The following is a 19,483-nucleotide window of genomic DNA, read 5'->3' as shown; positions in this document are numbered from 1 at the left end:
AGCGCTCGGTTCATTTCGGTACCTACGTGAACCGAACCCGAAATAGACCGAACGTTCGGTTCATTTCGCTTCCAACTTTTAGTTTTGAGAAGTAGTTTTTGGTACTGACTCCGATTCCATCATACCTAGCCCTTGTAGAATTTTATTAAAACTTGCTTCAGGAAGAGCTTTGGTGAAGATGTCAGCCAGTTGATCAGTAGTGCGAACAAAATGAATCTCTACGTTTCCGTCTTCTACGTGATCTTTAATGAAGTGATACCTCAATGCAATGTGTTTAGTTTTGGTATGTTGCACAGGGTTATGACAGATCCTAATTGCTCTTTCTGAGTCACAATATAGAGGGATTTTTTTCATATTGAGTCCATAGTCCCGGAGTTGGCTTTGGATCCAAATCATTTGAGATGTACAAGAAACGGTTGCAATATATTCTGCTTCGGCTATAGACAGAGAAACACATGTTTGTTTCTTCGATTGCCAGCTCACCAACTTCCCGTCGAGGAATTGACAGCCTCCTGTAGTGTTTTTCCTGTCTAAACCACATCCTCCAAGGTCTGCATCTGAGTAGGCTTGAACAAAGAAACCTGAGTTTGAGGGATACCAAAGACCGAGAAAGGTGGTTCGCTTCAGATATCAGAGTATGTTTTTCACTGCTAGCATGTGTGGTTCACGGGGATTCGCTTGAAACCTAGCACAATAGCACACAGAAAACATTATACCAGGCCTGCTAGCTGTGAGGTACATCAGGGAACCAATCATTTGGCGGTATAGCGTTATGTCGACTGCCGGTTTTTCCAAGGATGGTGTGAGCTTCGTGCTGAACGTCATAGGAACTTTGACCTTTGAATCTCCCATCATTCCGAATTTAGCAAGAAGAGTCTTGGTATATGCTTCCTGGTTGATAAAGATGCCTTCGAGTCCCTGTCTAATGTTTAAACCAAGGAAAAAGTTAATCGGACCCATTGAGCTCATTTCAAATTTTGTCTCCATCAGCTTTCTGAATTCAGCTGTTAAGCTAGGATTCGTTGAGCCAAAGATGATATCATCGACCTAGATCTGAACTATCATAAGGTGGTTATCTTCCTTTTTATGAAAGAAGGTTGGGTCAACCGAACCTTGTTTGGATTTAGACATCTATAAGAATTTAGTTAGTGTTTCATACCATGCCCTAGGCACTTGTTTCAGACCATAAACTGCCTTACCTAGAATGTAGCAGTGATTTGGATATTTTTCATTCACAAAACCAGGAGGTTGCTCCACGTAAATCGTTTCTTCAAGTTCCCCATTCAGAAAAGCACACTTTACATCCATTTGGTAGACCTTGAAGTTCTTGTGTGCAGCATAGGCAAGAAATATTTGAATAGATTCCAGCCTTGCTACCGGAGCAAATGTTTCTTCATAATCAATTCCTTCTTCCTAGCAATATCCTTTCACCACAAAACGAGCTTTATTTCGAATCACATTACCCTCCTTATCCATTTTGTTTCTGAATACCCATTTGAGACCAACGACTGAGGCATCTTTCAGTGTTGGAATGAGAGGCCAGACCTTATTTCTTTCAAACTCATTGAGTTCATCTTGCATTGCCTGGACCCAATCAGAATGATCAAGAGCAATATTGACGATCTTTGGTTCAACTTTGGACACGAAGGAATTATACATGCATAACTCTACTTTGGAAAATAGGGAAGTTTGCTTTGCCTTCACTTGAGATCGGGTTTGGACCTTTTCAGACACATTACCCACTATCTGAGATACAGGATGATCTCTGGTCCATTTGGTGAGTGGAGGAAAGTTTGGATCATAGAATGGATCCAATTCAGCAGTGACCATTTCTTACAACTCTGATTGAATATCATCATCATAGAACAGATCAGAATTCTCCCCCTCGACAGATGATGAATCATTTGGATCTTCAGGTTGATTCGGACCTTCGGGTGCTACTGAACTTTTAGGTGTAGTCGGGCTTTCGGGTGCTACAGGACTTTCGGGTGTAGCCGGGCTTTTCGGTGCTACAGGACTTTCGGGTGTAGCTGGGCTTTTGGGTGCTACAGGGATTGGATTCTCCCCATAAAAATGTGAGTCCTGTTGATTTGAAGAGAATTGATTCTCCCCCTCAACTAAAGTGCCATGCTGAGGAGGTTCGTTTCGAACTGTTTCTCCTTCTCCCATTTGTTTGGCTGCATCTTCGACAATCTGCTTCAGACGATTGATTTTGTTGTCTGCAGCCTTGGCTTCCGAGAGAGTGGCTTTCTCAGGTTCATCGAATAAGTCTATGAACTGATCAAATAAATTAGCAATCGTACCTGTGACTTGACCTGTTTGAGAGAAAATCTCTCCAATTGCTTCTTCAGTAGTTTTTAGTTTCTTGGCGTAATTGTCATCGAACGCCACATAATAGGTTTCTTCAATTCTTCTAGAACGTTTATTTAAAACCCTGTATGCCTTTGAAGTAAGAGAATATCCCAGAAAGATTCCTTCGTCAGCTTTAACATCAAACTTGTTGCGATGTTCTTTGGAGTTGAAGATGAAGCACCTTGAACCGAACACATGGAAGAATTTTATATTCGGCTTCCTTTTGTTGATGATCTCATAAGGAGTGAGAGAGAAACGCTTGTTGAGATAAGACCTATTCTGCGTAAAACATGCTGCAGCAATAGCATCAGCTCTGAAATATAAGGGAAGAGAAGCAAAACTTAGCATAGTTTGGGCCGCCTCACACAAGGATCAGTTTCGCCTTTCGACAATACCATTCTGTTGAGGTGTATAGGGGGCTGAGAAATTATGACTGGTTCCTTTTTCTGCCAAGAAGTCTTCAAATTCTTTTTTCTTGAATTCCAGTCCATTGTCGCTCCTAATGTTTCGAACGACTTTTCTCAGTTGTACTTCGACCTGCTTGATAAACATCTTCAACTTAGGAGTGGCCTTAGATTTGTGCTTCAGAAAAAATACCCATGTAAAATGTGAGAAATCATCAACAATCACAAGAATATACTTGTTACTGCCAATGCTCTCGATTGATGATGGACCACATAAGTCGATGTGAAGCAACTCAAGTGGTTCAACAACTTTTGTGTTTATAATCGATGGGTGACTTTGACGACTCTTTTTCCCCATTTCGCATGCAGTGCACAAGTGTTCCCGATCAAACTTGAGCAATGGAAGACCCCGAACATGACCGCCGGTGACAAGCTTGTTGATGTCTTTGAAGTTGAGATGTGAGAGCCTTCGGTGCCACAACCAACTTTCATCTGAATGAGCTTTGGACAAAAGACATATGGCTGGATTCCCTTTGACTGGTCTGAGATTCAGAGGAAACATTTTGCCTTTTCGATCTGATTTGAGAATGACCTTGTTGGATTTCTTCTCTATAATTTCTGAACCTTCGTCGTCGAATGAAACTTTGAGACCGGTACCTCCCACCAGTTGAGATACACTGATGAGATTATGCTGCAACCCTTCTACATACGCCACCTATCTTATTGTGAAATCTCCATTGGTTATCATCTCATAAACCTTTATTGTTCCATAGGAGTTGTTACCGAACTTGACATTGCCACCATTCTGAAGTGATCGAAACTCCCTTAGCTCTTCCTTCCTTCCTATCATGTAACGTGAGCAACCACTGTCAATGTACCATTCTTCGTCAAACTGCTCGTCACTAATAACCTGCAAAAATTAAGCAGATTTAGGAACCCAAAGTTTCTTGGGTCCACGTGAGCCTTTCACAGAAACAGGAATAGTAAGAGAAACATCAACAAGATATGTTCGTTTTATTAAGGTTGTTTCATCTTTTCTATTAATAGAAAACACTTTGATTTTATTAGAATTAGTTGCAAGCATTTTGGATTCAGATTCTGGTGTTTGGACTTTAGTCTGCTTTCGGTCTTCCTTAGCTGAGGAAATCTTCCTGTTTCCTTTCAAATCCCTTGATGATCTTTAATTTTGTGTAGGAACTGAATTGGGCTTCGAAGAAGATTGAGAACGAGAAGAATTAGAGGAAAACAAATTAGAATGAGAGTCTTTCCTGACTTGAGGTTCGAAATGACCCTTTCGGTTGTGGTCATTTGAGGGACCGAACCTGGACCTTCGGTAGCCGTTTGATGATGAGCCGAAGTTGGATATTTGGGTGTTGTTGGTTGGTGGTCCGAAACTGGGTCTTTTATTGTAAAAGCTTGATGGAATGAAATCAGGTCTTTGCCTGTTGTTATTTGGCGGACCGAAACTAGCTTTTCGGTTGCTGTTGCTTTCGGGACCGAACATATCCTTTCGGTTTTGTTCTTCGTGTGGCCCGAAAGTCTTTCTCTCTGACTTAGAATCTTTATCAAGGTAAGAGTAGCAGGGATTTTGAGAGCGCCAAAACTGCTTTCGCTCTGAGAGATTTTTCTTGTATCTCCGGTTTCTCTGCTGCTTTCGATTTTTCACCTGTTTCAGTTGTTTGTGGATATTAGCCTTTTGTTTCAGCTTCTTAGCAACCGGTTCACTCTTCATAGATGAGGTTTCGCTTGTGGAGGTGACTTCTTCTACAGGAATCTCTTTCGTGCCACTGGTACTTGGTACGTCAAAGTTGGTAGGCTTATTTAGCGGTTCGGGCACATAACTACCTTTGGCCTTCCAGGATGTTCACTCCGACAGACCAACCGTTTCGTCTGCATTGTCTATAGGTGCTGACCAGAAAAACTCATCACAGCCATCTGCATTATCTTCGTTCACTATGGCAGTGAGTTCGGCTGTTTGATGTTCGGTTACCCCTGTGACCTTATACACCTGATTGGGAGTAGTTCTAACCTTCTGAAACGCAACGGCCTTTTCTTTAAGGACTGGGGACTTAGTTTTGGAAAAACGAGCGAATTCCACAGAATTTTCAGAAATCGGGTTTTTGTGGTTTTCGGGTTCGCTTCTGATGAACTCAGAACAGTCAACTTCGTCCTCTATAGAAATTTCACTCATATCATCGTCCTCATTAAGTTCAGATGCGTTTTCAACATATCATTTTCATCCAAAAGATTTTTAAGCATGTCCTTATGGTCTTTGGACTTTATAAAAGATTCTATTTTGTCCAGACAATACATGTAGGTAGGATTAACATCATTGGAAGATACGACACTTTCACAGTTTTATGCTTCGGCATCGATTTCATCCTCCTTAAACTCAAGGAAGGGTAGAATCATGCGATGTATCTTCTGCCCTATTTCACAATTTAGATGCAGTTGAGTAATGTTAGCATAAAGCCTTTTGGCGATCAAACAAAAAACATTCCTTTGTTTTAACAATTTAAGATTGTCTCTTTGCAAATAAATGTTTTCATCCCTAGACTTAATCAGCTCCAACTCTTTCTGCTCTATCCACATCCTTCATTCCTCACTCTTGGATGACACCCTGCTAATTTGGTCAGTCAGATTAGAATTCGTGACCCGTGTTTGAGTTAAACAACTATCTAAATTTGAGATTCTTGAATTCAAGTTATTTAATTCCTTTTCATATGATTTCTGTGGAATTTTAAATGAAACAAAAACAGATTGTACCTTCTTGATCAGTTCATCAAGTTCACTGATCTGCACACTAAGAGGTTTTGCTGTAAAGCATAAGTCTTCTCGCTCCTTGGCCTCTTCATTTCCACCATCAGTGTTGTATCCCCTCATCTGAGATACATCGGTCACCATCAGACATCTTCCATCGGTTTCACCACTTTTTGCAACATAAGCCTTTCCATGAGAAGGATTTCTCACTTCATCGTCTTCTGAGTCGGTCGACCACACTTGTACGCCACCAAACTCATTATCATCTTCCGAACCCTGCACAATAAGAGCATTCATAGAGGAATTAGTAGCAGCCTTCTTCCTTTGTATCTCTTCCAGTCTTTTCATGAGACTTGCTTTTTCATCTTTCTCTTCATCTTTCTCTGCCATCTTCTTCAGCACGCAATCTTTTGCATAGTGATTCTTTCCCCCACAGTAGAAGCAACTGACACCAGAGTCAGCTTCACCCTTCGCTTCCTTTTTCGATTCCTCAACCTTCGGTTCATCCTTCACTCTTTCGGAACTATAGCTTCCCTTCCAATTACGATTTTTGTTGGAAGGAAACTTTTTCTTGATAAACCTTCTAGGATTTGACACCATCATAGCATAGTCTTCGGTTGTCAGATCGTGATCTCCCAGATTTAGATCCTCTTTGTCTTCTTCTACACTTTTACCCTTGGACAGAAGCGCCAGAGACCCCAGATTTGAAACCACACTTTTCTCTTGCAGCACTATCTTCTCTTGGGATTTCAGAATTCACACCAGTTTTGCCAGCGAGTACGATTTGAACTGCTCGTGTGCTTTAACCGTTGACACAACAGCTCTCCATTTGGATCTTAGACCATTCAAAAAAGTGACCTTCTGTTCAATGAGCTTCCTTTCAATATCATGTTTGGTCATCTTGCTGAGAAGATGATCGAAGCGATCAAATGTCTGCGTAACAGACTCACCAGGATTTTGCTTGAACTCACCAAATTTAGACAGAAGTAAGGTTTGAATTGAGTGCTCCAGATCTTCATCTGTGGAATACAACTCTCGCAGCCGATCCCATATTTCTTTAGCTGTACTACAGGAACTCACCAATCCAAACGTGTCAGATTGAAGAGCGAATTGAATTAGTCTCAATGCCTTGATGTTGCACTGAAACTTCTCCTTTTCGTCCTGAGCAACATCTTTCACATCTTTCAACATATCATTATACTTCTTTTGAGTTGTAATAAGTCTGAATGTTCCTGAATGAGCAAATGGTCCAGACACAATAGCTTCCCATATCAGATACCCATTATCTTCATATCCAATGACGTAGTCTTCAAAGTGATGCGCCCGAACCTCGTAATCTTGAGTGTAGAGAATTGGAATCTTGGTCGTAGATCCAATACTGTTTGAGATGTTAATAGGATTGGATTGAGAATCATCCATGCTTGATCGTTTAACCTGTTATAAGATCAGACTTGTAATACGTAATATTAGGGCAAGATGAATAAATAATGAGATACGTCAATTATGGAGTGACGACTCAATAAATATCAGTAAATGCGGAATAAACCCTAATCACTTCTTTCACAGAAGAGATGTGTATGAATTACACAGTCTCCTGCTCTGATACCAATTGAAGAGTTAAGAAACTCTTTGATCGTTTAGATATTTTAACAGGTTAATCACTAAAACGAAAACAGCAATATAAAGCGCAAGAATGAATCAAAATATGTCGAATGATTCAATAGATTCAAGCCTCAGCAGAGCTCAATAAAGAACTTCCACTGTAGAGGCTATTAGGGTTACAAACGATAAAGATAATATCTTTCAGAATAATTGACTTCCAAATCTTACGTACTAAGATGCATGCAAGCACCTATAAATACAAAACCCTAGAAATAACTCACGGATGGACAGGCCCAATCCGGAGACAAAATGGACTAAAGAGCGAGCCCATAACGCAACACCTTTCAGACCTTACATCGGTGATGCTCCATGCTATGGCCCGCTTTATCTTCTTCAAGACTTGCACTAGTTCTTCTTTTTCAGATTTGGAAAGGTCAGAGGTTATAATGACTGGATTTTGATGGCCATCTTCAAGGAAGGCATACTCCAAATGTTCTACTAACTTTTTGAGCTCAGTTTTTGGGTTCTGTTTGTCGTACTCGTCGAGTGCAGGTAAGGGACTTGGCGAGTTGGTAGCTGAATTTATGAATTCTGTCTTTTCTTCGCTTGGAATCGGCGAGTAGTTCGGCCCTACTCGGCGAGTTGAAGTGTCAGATTGCTTCACCAATTCTTCAAACTCAGCTTCTTCCAGCAGCCTCTCGATTTCCATTAAGTCTTTTTCTGCATCAAATTCTTCATCAAAAATTGTGAACTTTCTGGAATCTTCACTTATGCATTACTCCAATAATTCATCAAGCATGTCAATTGAGAATGTCGTGTCGTCACTGGTCCTTGCATACTTCATAGCTTGATCAACCCCAAACGTGACTGAATCTTCTCCTACCCGCAAAGTGAGCTTCGAGTCCCTCATGTATACTATAGCACTTGCCGTGTTGAGGAAGGGTCTTCCAAGGATGATTGGGACTTGAGGATCCGCCTCCATGTCTAGAATTATGAAATCAGCGGGAAATACAAACTTGTCCACTTTGACCAATAAATCTTCACAGATTCCTCTTGGGAAAGTGACTGTCTTGTTTGCTAAATGAATGACCATACGAATTGGTCTTGGTTCCGGGAGATCCAGCTTCTTGAAGAATGAATAAGGCATTAAATTCACACTTGCTCCTGAATCAGCCAAGGCATGAGTGGTAGCCAAATTGCCAAATTGGCAAGGTAAAGTCAAGCTTCCCGGGTCACCCTTCTTCTTTGGTAGTTTGTTGAGCATGGCAGCTGAGCAATTCTCATTAAGTACCACCTTCTTCACTTCCTCCATCTTCCTTCTATTTGTAAGAAGTTCCTTAAGGAATTTCGCATATTTCGGCATTTGTGAGACAGCTTCAATGAATGGTATGTTGATTTGAAGAGCTTTAATGTGATCTAGAAACTTCTGGTACTATTCTTCCTGTTTTTCTCTCTTAGCTCGGGCTGGGTATGGCATTGGAGGCTGAAAGGGTTTTTCAGGAATTTGATTTTTTGGAATTGGCAGTGGACTCGCCGAGTCCATATTTTGGACTCGGCGAGTAGGCTCTGCAGATTGAGGATTTTCTCTTTTGTCTTGAGTTTCTTCATCTTCCTTCTGCATTTCTTTGGGTGATTCATTCTGAATAGGGGCCAAAGGTGTGATTATCTTCCCACTTCTTGTTGTGACTATGTTTATGTGCGCGCCTCGTGGGTTATTTTCGGTTTTACTAGGAAGTTCGCCCGATGATCTTTGGTTGATTTGTTGAGCAAGTTGCCCTAGCTGCGTTTCTATGTTGTGGATAGATGCTTGCTGGTTTCTAAGCATGGTCCTTGTTTCTTGAATTGCAGCATCATGATCACTATGTCTCTTTTCTGAAGCAGCTACAAATTTGGTAAGCATTTCTTCCAAACTTGGTTTTCTTTCTTGTGTCGGCTCCTCCTTTTGGTAAAAACCTCTTCCTTTCTGCCTGAACTTCTCCTCCTTAGCCTTCTTGTACTCTTCATAAGGGATCCACTCTTTCTTTGGTTTTCTCCAATCTTCATCATATCGGTCTCCACTTGAGTAACAAACTTGCACCTTCTTGTTGCAATTTTCATCCAAGTCGCAGTCTCTAGTAAGATGAGACCCATTGCAGTTTTCACCACCCATTCGAATAGCATGGATCGTTTGATCCATTTTATCCATCCTCCTATCCATGGTTTTTAGCATAGCCATGACCGCGGACAAGTCTTCAGTAGCTGCATATGCGGCTCCCCTAGTAACATCATTTCTTGGGTTGTGGTATTCTCTAGAGTGCTTAGAGAATTCTTCAATCAATTCCTTGATCACCGGGGGTGGCTTCTTTGTGAGCGAGCCTTGCGAGTCAAGTAACTGCCTGGTTGTGAAATTGACTCCATCATAGAAGATGGAGACTTCTTGCTGGCTATTAAGGTCATGGTGTGCGCAATTTATTAACAAACTCTTGTACCTCTCCCAAGCTTCATATAGCGACCCTCCAGCTTGTTGTTTAAAGTTAGCAATGGCCTTCTTCAACTTGGCTATCTTGGAAGGTGGGCAAAAGTGATCAATGAATTCTTCTTTCATCTTGGCCCATGTGGTGACTGATCCGGGGGGAAGTCACTTGAGCCAGTCTTTTGCAGCACCCTTTAATGTTACTAGAAGCATGCGAAGTAGCTGAGTTACGCGAGGCACATTTGGAACATTAAAGTAATCAGCTACATCATTGACTTCATCCAAATGCTTGTAGGCATGTTTGTGGTCTATTCCATAGAAAGGAATTTCTTTAAGTAAAGCTAGGATATGACCCTTGAGCTCAAAAGTAGCAGTTGCGGGAATTGCAGGCTGCACAAGTCTTGGGCCAATGTCGTCGCGCATCCTCTTCTTCCATTCCCTTATTGGGATTTCATCAATGTTAGCCATGGTAAGAGCTAACTCGTCGCCGGAATCGGAGTTGTGCTCGTATGTAGGTTCTTCTTCCTCCTCGGTGTCGTACTCGGTGTCTTCCTTGATCGGGTCTTCACTTACTAAAGATGCGTTGGATGCACCTGCTTTGCTGCTCTTTTTCATCCCAAAAACAGTCTTCAATTAGACAAAGGTGACTTCTTAGGTGTATTTGAGCTCTCCACGTCCTTTCCTGTGTTCCTTTTCAATGCGGATTTAGGATCTTAAAACGGGGGTACCAGCGGAGTGTTTGATCCTCTGGTCATGAAAGTCCTGAAATAGAACAAGATAAAAACGTAAAAAGAACAAAAAAAAATGCAACTAAAAAAAACGAAAATTAACAGCGAAATACTGCTATACTCGTCGAGTAGGTGCGAATGCACTCAGCGAGTAGCAGTGAAATTTTGAAAAAAAAACTAAGCTTAATAATAAAACTAAAACAGATGCTAAAACCTAATTGCTAACTACTAAACTGCAATAAATTAACTTTGTGCCAGTAAACTCACACAAAGGATCGAAAAAGTTAGTTTTAGAGTAACTATTTAGAACCGTTCCTCGGCAACGGCGCCAAAAACTTGATGTGTGTCAAATGAGCTAGTTTTAATCCTACTTTTAGTTAATAAATTAAGCACACAAAGGCAGTGAACCTGTCTTTTAGTGGTATAGTTGGATAAGTAGGGTGTCGAACTCAGGGAACGAAAATTAATCTAATAACTAATTTTAACTAAGCAAGTAATAAAAGTAAAACGGTTTTTCTCTAGTTTTACAAGACTAGAAACTTAAACACATCACTTAAGCACTTAACTAACTAAACAATTTAAGCAAATGACAAATTCACCAAATTTAATAAAGGGTTTCTGTTTAGGTTCAACCAATTCACTCTTATGGTTATTTAAATGATAGATCAATTATTATTGGTTACGAACTATAGTGATTAGGTTCATGTTCATTACTCCTAACCCTTAGACAATTAATCAATTCAAGCAGTGGCCAATTGTTTAAACTAATTAATTCCCTAGTTCAATTGTTTGGATTAAATAAGATTTGTAATTGGTTAATCAAGTTGGTGTTTCAATTAACCTCTTGTTTGTTGGTTTCTCAAACAAGCTCACACATTAATTTACCTATTCTTTAATTAATCCTAGTTTCATATTCAATATTCATAGGCATATGATAAAGTGTTCACGTAACATATGAGGTTAACAACTAAGAGATGTTCATGCAGCTTAATTGCCTTCCAATTAACAGAAAATAGTTGTTATTAATGCATAAGGTTCTTTAACAAACTTAATTTAATAAAATCACCAAATAACAATCAATCAAAAAGTATAATGAAACCATAGGAGTAACTTGGTCTTCCCCAACATAAACAAAACGAATTTAGTTCATAGTCATAGCAAAAACAAACTCAAAAAAAAAATCAACTAAGCTAAACATGCTTAATTCCTAAAGTTAAGTGGAATGATTAACCTAAATTGCCTTGATTCTTCAAAGGATTGAAGGTTAGAGTTTCTCAGCTCTCCCAAGGGTTCTTCAATCGCAGGTGCAGCTCCCAAAACGCCAGAAGACTCCTTCCTTCAGATAATGGTTTGGTATTTATAATTATCACAAAATAGGGTGTACTCGGCGAGTAAAAGACCCAACTCGCCGAGTATATGCACAAAATTCGTCTTATACTTGGAGTCTTGACTTATCTTTTAGAATATTCTTTGGTACTCGCCGAGTAATCTCCCAGACTCACCAAGTAGGAGTGTGTCATTCCTTCATTCTTCAACCTTTGGTCTCTAATTGCTTCTCCTTGTTCCCTTTTACTTCCAAGCATGCCTTTTGGAATGAAAACAAAATTTAAGCATTATTAAGTACCTTTTGTCCACATTATACACATAATTAGCTAAAAATGAATAAAAATGTATGCTAAATATATGACTATTTATGCAAATATCAACAGCCCAATCTCTTAAGGCCCAAAAATGAAAATTCAACAGAGGGCGTACGCTGGCGTTCTCCTCTGGTACGCGGGGCATACTTCGTCTCTGGTTGACTGGAAAACGGGCTGTTAACCCTGTTCGCTGGGTGTACCGCTTCCTACGCGGGGCGTACACGAGTTCCACAAAAATGCTCATAAGATCTTAATGGCTTAAGCTCTTAAGCCCAAACTTGAGATCCATAGACCAAATATGCCTAGGATTCATAAAGTCTCAAACTTTACTACTTGGGACGTCCATAAAGCTCTTAATCCAAGGTCTTAATCCACTAAGACCTATCTTTAACACATATGAGACAACCAAAGCCCTTGGGACCTCATTTTTTCTTACTCAAGACCTCTCCTAAGGTCTAAAAGGATAGCTAATCTCAGCCAACTCGAAACATGCATCAAGATGAGGTTTTTAGGACAAGAATGATGTCAAAACTTCACAACACATAGATCTACACAATATGATTGTCAAGCCAGAGACTTTTTACCTCAAAAGAGCCTCGAAAGATGATGTCTTTCCAGATCTACAAGCTCCATCCACTCAACTCCTTCTTTGACAACTTCCTCTTTCTTCTTCTAGACCCCCCTTTGCCAAAACAAGCTTTCCAAGGTCAAACACACCCAACAATGGAGGTGGGACGGCTATCTAGGGTTTTTGAGGATAAGAGAATGCTTATGGAGGCTAGGGTAAGAACCATTATGTTCCTTATATAGTGGCTGACCCTAAATTTAGGGTTTCTGGATGATAGACGTACGCTGGGCGTACGTCGAGATACCTCCGCGTTCCTTTCCTCCACTACGTTGGGCGTACATCCAGCTTACACTGGGCGTACCCAACAAAACACATGCATGCATGCTTGGCATGCATGGGACCCCTTTGCTAAACTTCCCCCCTTAGGGACCATTGCTGCCAATATCTTTAATTTACAACATCTCCTCCATCATAAGCCGTTCCCGCCAAACTCTATATCCACATCAAGGACCGAAACGCCCTTACTCTTGCTCTCGGGAACCCATAAATAGATATTTCAAGAACGAGGCGTTACATCTTCCCTTCAATGGGAAAGATATTGGGACATGGTGCCACCAGATCGCTAAATCGGACAGTGTATGCCACTACGTTGGAGCCCTTCATGGTCAAGCTCCAGAGTTCTTGTTCCAGTTTTTGAACCTCTCCCCTCGGGCAGTATTCTTCTATCATAATCCCTTTAAGAGCTTCCCAACCCATCACATTTGCCACTATTAAAGTTAGTGACTTGACATGGCTATTCCACCATGTCAGGGCTCTATCCCCGAACGTGCTTGCAGCAAATTTGACCTTGCATCCTTCAATACAGGAAAATATCTCAAAGGTCGTTTCCTTCTTCTCGAACCATTGCGACAGAGCAATGATTCCACTGATTCCATTGAAGACTCGGGGTTTACAGTTGATGAAGTCTTTATAAGAGCACTCTTGCGAGCGCACGATGACGTCACCTTGTGTGGAATGAACGACCGTTCCACCTTCGCTAGTACCCTGGTTGCTATGGTATTGTGTCATGGCTGTCGCAACAGCTGCAGCTACCGCAACATTAAGAGCTGCCGTATCGAATTGTGGAGGAGGTGGTGTTTGAGTTTGAATAATCAGAGGATCACGCCTTGTTGGCTTGCGAGGAGGCATCTTTCAACTATAATTTTAAAAGATGAGCAAAATGATAAGAATCCAATAGTGAAGTTAATAAATGAGTCCCATGAACGAAATCGCCATACTTAAAAAACTAAATGAGAGTATAAGTTCTATAGAGTTTTAGAATTTGAAGAACGAAGGTTTTTGAACAACGATTTTGCACATGAGGTTAGTTGACTGCCAATATCATTGATATTAAGAATGAAATAAGTTTGGTAAAATTGACCTAAGAGTATGTCTTACATCATCTCAGAAATAGGAAAATCGTGGCAGTACAAATACCATATCGACTGATAGTTCGAGGTCTTAACATAAATGGAAATTACTACTAGCGTCTATACATAGACCTAAGTTATATCCAAAAGATAGAGTAGGGCATAGTCTACTTCCTGCTAGATCTAGCTTTGGATTTAGACAGACGGAGTTCCATTTCGTACAAACGTCTATCCTGCATCAACAGACGATCAACTCTCGAACTTCGGCTTGGGATGCCGCTAGTTCTCCATGCAAGAAGTTGGTACGATCTCTTGTCGCGCCATGTTGGTCTTCTAGATTATGAATACAAACAACGTCGACTCTAATAGTAGCTTCGTTCTGCATAAGAAGATCGATGGTAACCTTTCCATGTTCGGTATTACGAGCAATACGACGAACCAGCACGGGAAGTACTCTGTCTGTTGACTCTCCGACTTCTAGATTGTAGAAGCTTCAGTCTCCTTGGTATGGGTGGTTCTGCCTCTGTTCGTTTGTCCACCTGTCTATACATACGGTCCACAAAGGTGTCGGACCAAGAAAAGCCAGACGAGGGTTATGAATTGGGATTTGAGATGCCGGGGGTAGATTCTCGACTTCAGGTTCCTAGTCAAGATCCTCGGGGAAATCTTCTACGAAATCATCATCTAGAGGAATCGCAGGCTCTTCTTCTGGTTCGGCGTCGAGCCAACCAGCATTGCCTTGATTTGGGAAGTATGGATCGCCAAGGAAATGAAATCCAACCATTTATCTAGACGAGAAATAAAGCTAAGGAATTTATGTAGCAATTCTAAAAAAAGCGATAAACAAATAAAAAGTTTTTATAAGAGAAACTTACTGCTAATCCTAATATGACTCTCACTGGTTACTTCTATGAGAACATAGTGCATACCAGTTGTATACCACTTGAGTCAAATAGACCTTTGAATATATGATCCTACTCTAAGTCCACATCCAAACAATGAAAAGGAAATAAAGCTTAGACCCCACATTCTAAGTCTATGAACCTTAATTATATACAACATGATGCATGCACTTAGTACTCATAGAACTATCAGCAAAAGACTTTTGTTCTTATGAAGTTTGTTCTTTGAATGCATAGAGCCTAAAATACTCCTATAATATTTTAATTTATGTTTTGTTCTCATGTTCTTCTATATATGAAGATGTATATGTATAGTTTGGTAAGTTTAGGTTTGTCGCAACACCACAATCACTCCCAAACACACGTTCACCGTATCTCAAATAAATATAGTTGATCAAGCTATATTCATCCCAGATACGATTACATAACTGCCCAGGTTTGATTGTTGTGTCCAAAAATTAAATATTTTTGTTATGTTCTAGTATGACACTGTTTCTGTAGTAAGTATGTAGGTATGTAAGTATGTATACTTTTAGTTAAGTATTTTAGTACTTAAAAAGAATAAACTCTTGACCAGAGTATTTTAATCCCGATGTGTTTATAGTTTGTATATCTTTTATGGGTTGATATACTCGATTCACTATAAACAATGCTCTGATACCAATCTGTCACACCCCAAAACCGGAACGGCGGAAACGTTCGAGGGTGGATGACATCATGTATAGTATCATAACAACGCAAAGTAGTAAACAAGCAACAACATCATCCATTGCATTAATAGTATAATTTCATACAAGTGCCTTCTTTAATAGTAATAAGACACCAAAAATGAATAATCAAAACAAAAGATGAGTCTAGAACATGCTCCGTCTTCTCAAAACCTGGTCATCGGTACATGTCTACTGGTGACATGAGAATATAAGTTATTTTGAAAGCGTAAATCAACATTTAAGCTGGTGCGTTCATAAGTATTTAGTGTCAATGTTTGTATAAGTTTATTGAAAATGTTTGTAAATGTTCAATGTAAATGTTTGTATATGTCTGAAAACTCCTAGAAAATCCTATATTTTCTACTAGTATAAAAAGTAGTCTTCTAACAAAAGCCGACTTTTTTGTATGTTTGTTTCTCTGTAAAAGTGGATGTTTTTCCCAAATGACTATCATTACCAAAATTTAGTTTTATATTACCCTTTATGTGAGAAGATCACAATTTGAATATAATGGGAAAATGTATGTGTACTGCAGCATTATTTGTATTAACTATTGTAGTAATAACTACCTTAAAACCAATGGTTTAATTAAGGGAAAATGTGATAAGATTGTTACCATACTAAACCGACTAAAACATGACGATGAAAGACGTCGAAAGAAATGACATTTGGCACCTGTAGACTTGCAAGTCCCACTGTAGCAAACAACAAAGGTGTAGGATAGCCAATCCAGTATAGATCTATATGCAAACTCACGCTCTCCCTCCAGGAGATTTTGGTTACAAAACGTGACACAACGAAATGTTCGATGTGTCATGAAGTAGTATCTCACATTCTGTTATCTCTGAATCTTGTTATAGTATACTTGTTATAGTAATTGTATTATATGTATAGTATTCTCTGTATAGTATCCTTTGTATAGTATTCTTTGTCTAGTATTCTCTGTTATAGTATTCTCTATTATAGTATTCTCTGTTATAGTATTTGTATATGGTAGTATTCTCCTAAACTATACCTATTATAGTTTACTAGTGATTCTTGTAATTGAATAAACGAATGAATGTATACCTTTGCTACCCAAAGATACTAAACTGGTTGATAGTACTTTTATATCTACATATGTATACATAATATATATCTAGTATTTAGATGACCTTCAGACAAATAACCGATACCCTAAGTCCACATCCAAATAAGGAAAAGGAAATAAAGCGAGTTTACAGTCCTAAGTCCTTTAAACACTATTTATATAACTATACATATATAGACATGCTTTTGACAATATATAAGTTTAAAAGAGGTTTTGTAATACATTTAAAGAGTTTTAACAATAAATAAATAACGACTTGATGTTAGCTTATAAAACGATTTAAAAGCAGTTTGTTTGATCAGACAGTTTGAAATGTATGAAATCTTTTGATTGAAACACTGTTTGATGTATATGAAATCCTTTGTTTGAAACACAATTATAAATCACATGTGATTGATTATATAACTAACATTTTTTCTACTTGTATTCCCCTCCATAAAAGCATTTAAAATCATTTAAAAGAAAAGTTAAGGGGGTATGAACTCACCTGGTAGTGAGTGATACGAATGAAAGATCGATATAGGATGCTAAGTGTCAAGTGAAGACTTGAGCACACACAGATCCTATTTAGCACATAATGATACATATATGCATCTAATTAGTGTTTATAACATCTAATCATGAAATGGAACAACCTTAAGGGCTAGGAAACACTTGTTATGTATGTTAAACCACTTAGGGTTGCATATAAGGGAAGTAGGGCCTCACATAAGAGTTTACGGCCCAAATGGTAATACCCCCATGAGTTTACGGCCCATGGGTTTATGGCCTAATGAGTTTATGGCCATAAAGTCATGGTATTTTGTACCATTTTGTGTGTTAAGGTCTTAAAATCATGAAGGAAGTGATCTAGTCTCATGTCTAAGCCTTAGGAGGGATTTGTGGCACAAGTGCACCACTAATTAGGGTTTACGGCCAAGAGAGATTGTCTTAGCCGTAAACACCTTTTGTTCTTGAATTCTTGATGATTTCAAGGTGTTTATCATGTGATTCAAGTATATATCAAGCTAAGGAAAGAGTACTTACGATATAGAAGCTTGATAGGGTGATTAAGGTCGAAAAACACTAGTGTGTGTTCTTGGTGAAATGAAGAACACTTGAAGATCTATCAAAATGGAGTGATTTCATGGATGAAATCAAAGGGTTGTACTAGATAAAAAGATGTAACAACAAATTAAAGGAAAGAATTCTTACATTTTTGGAAGATCAAGATGAAGATCTTATGATACTTGAGAGAGAATTTGGGTTTTCTAGTCTTGAAATGAAAGAAATGAGGAAAAGTGATGGAAACTCATGTATATAACATGAGTTTACGGCCAATGATGAGTTTACGGCCCAAACTCATGAAGGTTTGGCCGTAAACTCAACATGATGGGGTTTAAGCTTGATTAGTGCACAATGGACTCAAGCAGATACTTCCTAACACCCAATTCTTGAATGTACTATGCTTAGAACACTCAAACAGACTCTAAACAGTGCTAAAAGATAGCAGAAACAAGTCTGAATTTGATTGAATTGAATGGTTGTACAAGATAGAAATTTCGGGTTGTCACAAAAATAAACTCAAGAGGTGCTAGAGTTCACTCAACTCCAAAGCACAAGCTCAAATGGACCAAAAGGGATATATCTTCTGAAACAACAATATCTAGTATGCTAAAGATCAACATGGAAGATTTTTCTCATAATAGACCAGAAATGAAGTCCCTTTTCTAGATCTACACTTGTGCTCTTCACCAAAACACTTTTCAAGAACGTTGTCTTCAAGCTCCACACCAAAATATGAAAAATAAGCCTTCAAATAGCCAAGAACACCAAGAATACTCAAATGGGCTGTGGTTTTTGAAATGGAGAGGTTGGAGGCTGAAAAGGATGCCTTAAATTGGAGTTAAAGTGCTTAAATATGGAGAAAACCCTAAGAAATCATGGGCTTGGGCTGCAGCTATTGTCACATCATGACACACCATTCGCCACATTATGACAACCATTCCAGATACGTGATCTTTAATTGTCATGCCACGTCGTGACACCCTTCATGTTACGTCGTGGCATATGGTTTTCCTCAAAAACCAATCTTTGACTCCTTTATACCATCCACTAATCCATTTTGAGAAACGAGTGTTACATTTGGATCATGAACATGACCAAGTTTAGTAGAATGATATCTTGGGAGATTTAGTGTAGTATCCCATATACTCTTTGTTAATACCTTCATCTTGTACCTCATTAGAATCTTGAATGTAGTGTTTATTTTTGTTGTTTAATCTAGTTCTTCCTTGTTTAAAAAAGTATATTTTATGATAGATGTAATTTCTCAAAATAGGATTTTTATGAAAATATTATCTCAATAGGGGTGAGCATGGTGCGGTTTTCGTTAAAACTGCACCGAAAACCACATAGATCGGTTTTTACCTTGTTAAAATTGTATGGTGTGGTTTGCAGTTTTATTTGTACTTTGGTTTCTATGTGTTTGGTTTATAAACCACAATATGTATTGTGAGATTTTTTTTACGTTGGGACAGTTTTTAAACAACAAAATCGACGAACTATAATCATATTCAATGTTGTGGATCATTTCAAAGTATCATAATGAATTGATTTTTAGAATGTTTCAAAGTATCATAATGAATTGATTTTTGGAATGGTGAAGCTTAAAAGTGACGTTATTTTTGATGAAATTGTTTTGTATTCCTACTTTTGGATTTACATAGGAGTAAGTTTATATATTTATGTTGGGATCGGGGCTTTTCAACCTCCGTATAACTATTTTGTAACTTTTTGTCTATCTTCTTACTAGAGTTTTTGTTTGCTTTTGTTTGTTTTTGTTTTCCTTTTTTTGTTTTATTTTTAAATATATCACCACCGCTCC

The 19,483-nt window shown here is 38.8% G+C and overlaps 1 protein-coding gene and 1 non-coding gene across 2 annotated transcripts; one reads left to right on the top strand and one right to left on the bottom strand.

Moving 5' to 3' along the window:
* Window positions 1–7,893: 7,893 nt before the first annotated feature.
* Window positions 7,894–8,430, bottom strand: LOC111914583 (uncharacterized). The gene has a single exon (XM_023910289.1). It carries the CDS (start codon window positions 8,428–8,430, stop codon window positions 7,894–7,896), a length of 537 nt encoding a protein of 178 aa, XP_023766057.1.
* Window positions 8,431–9,547: 1,117 nt separating this feature from the next.
* On the top strand, window positions 9,548–9,654 carry LOC111914773 (small nucleolar RNA R71). The gene has a single exon (XR_002857931.1). It is a non-coding gene; the product is annotated as a small nucleolar RNA R71 (small nucleolar RNA).
* The last annotated feature ends 9,829 nt before the right edge of the window (window positions 9,655–19,483 follow it).

This window comes from Lactuca sativa, chromosome 4, assembly GCF_002870075.4.
Source record: "Lactuca sativa cultivar Salinas chromosome 4, Lsat_Salinas_v11, whole genome shotgun sequence".
NCBI lineage: Eukaryota > Viridiplantae > Streptophyta > Magnoliopsida > Asterales > Asteraceae > Lactuca > Lactuca sativa.
The sequence above is the reverse complement of the archived record's forward strand: the minus strand, read 5'-3'. Positions and strand labels throughout refer to the sequence as shown.

Bases quoted from the DNA above. Each gene is read 5' to 3' on its own strand.
- LOC111914583 (XM_023910289.1), bottom strand. From the start codon at position 8,430: ATGGAGGAAGTGAAGAAGGTGGTACTTAATGAGAATTGCTCAGCTGCC.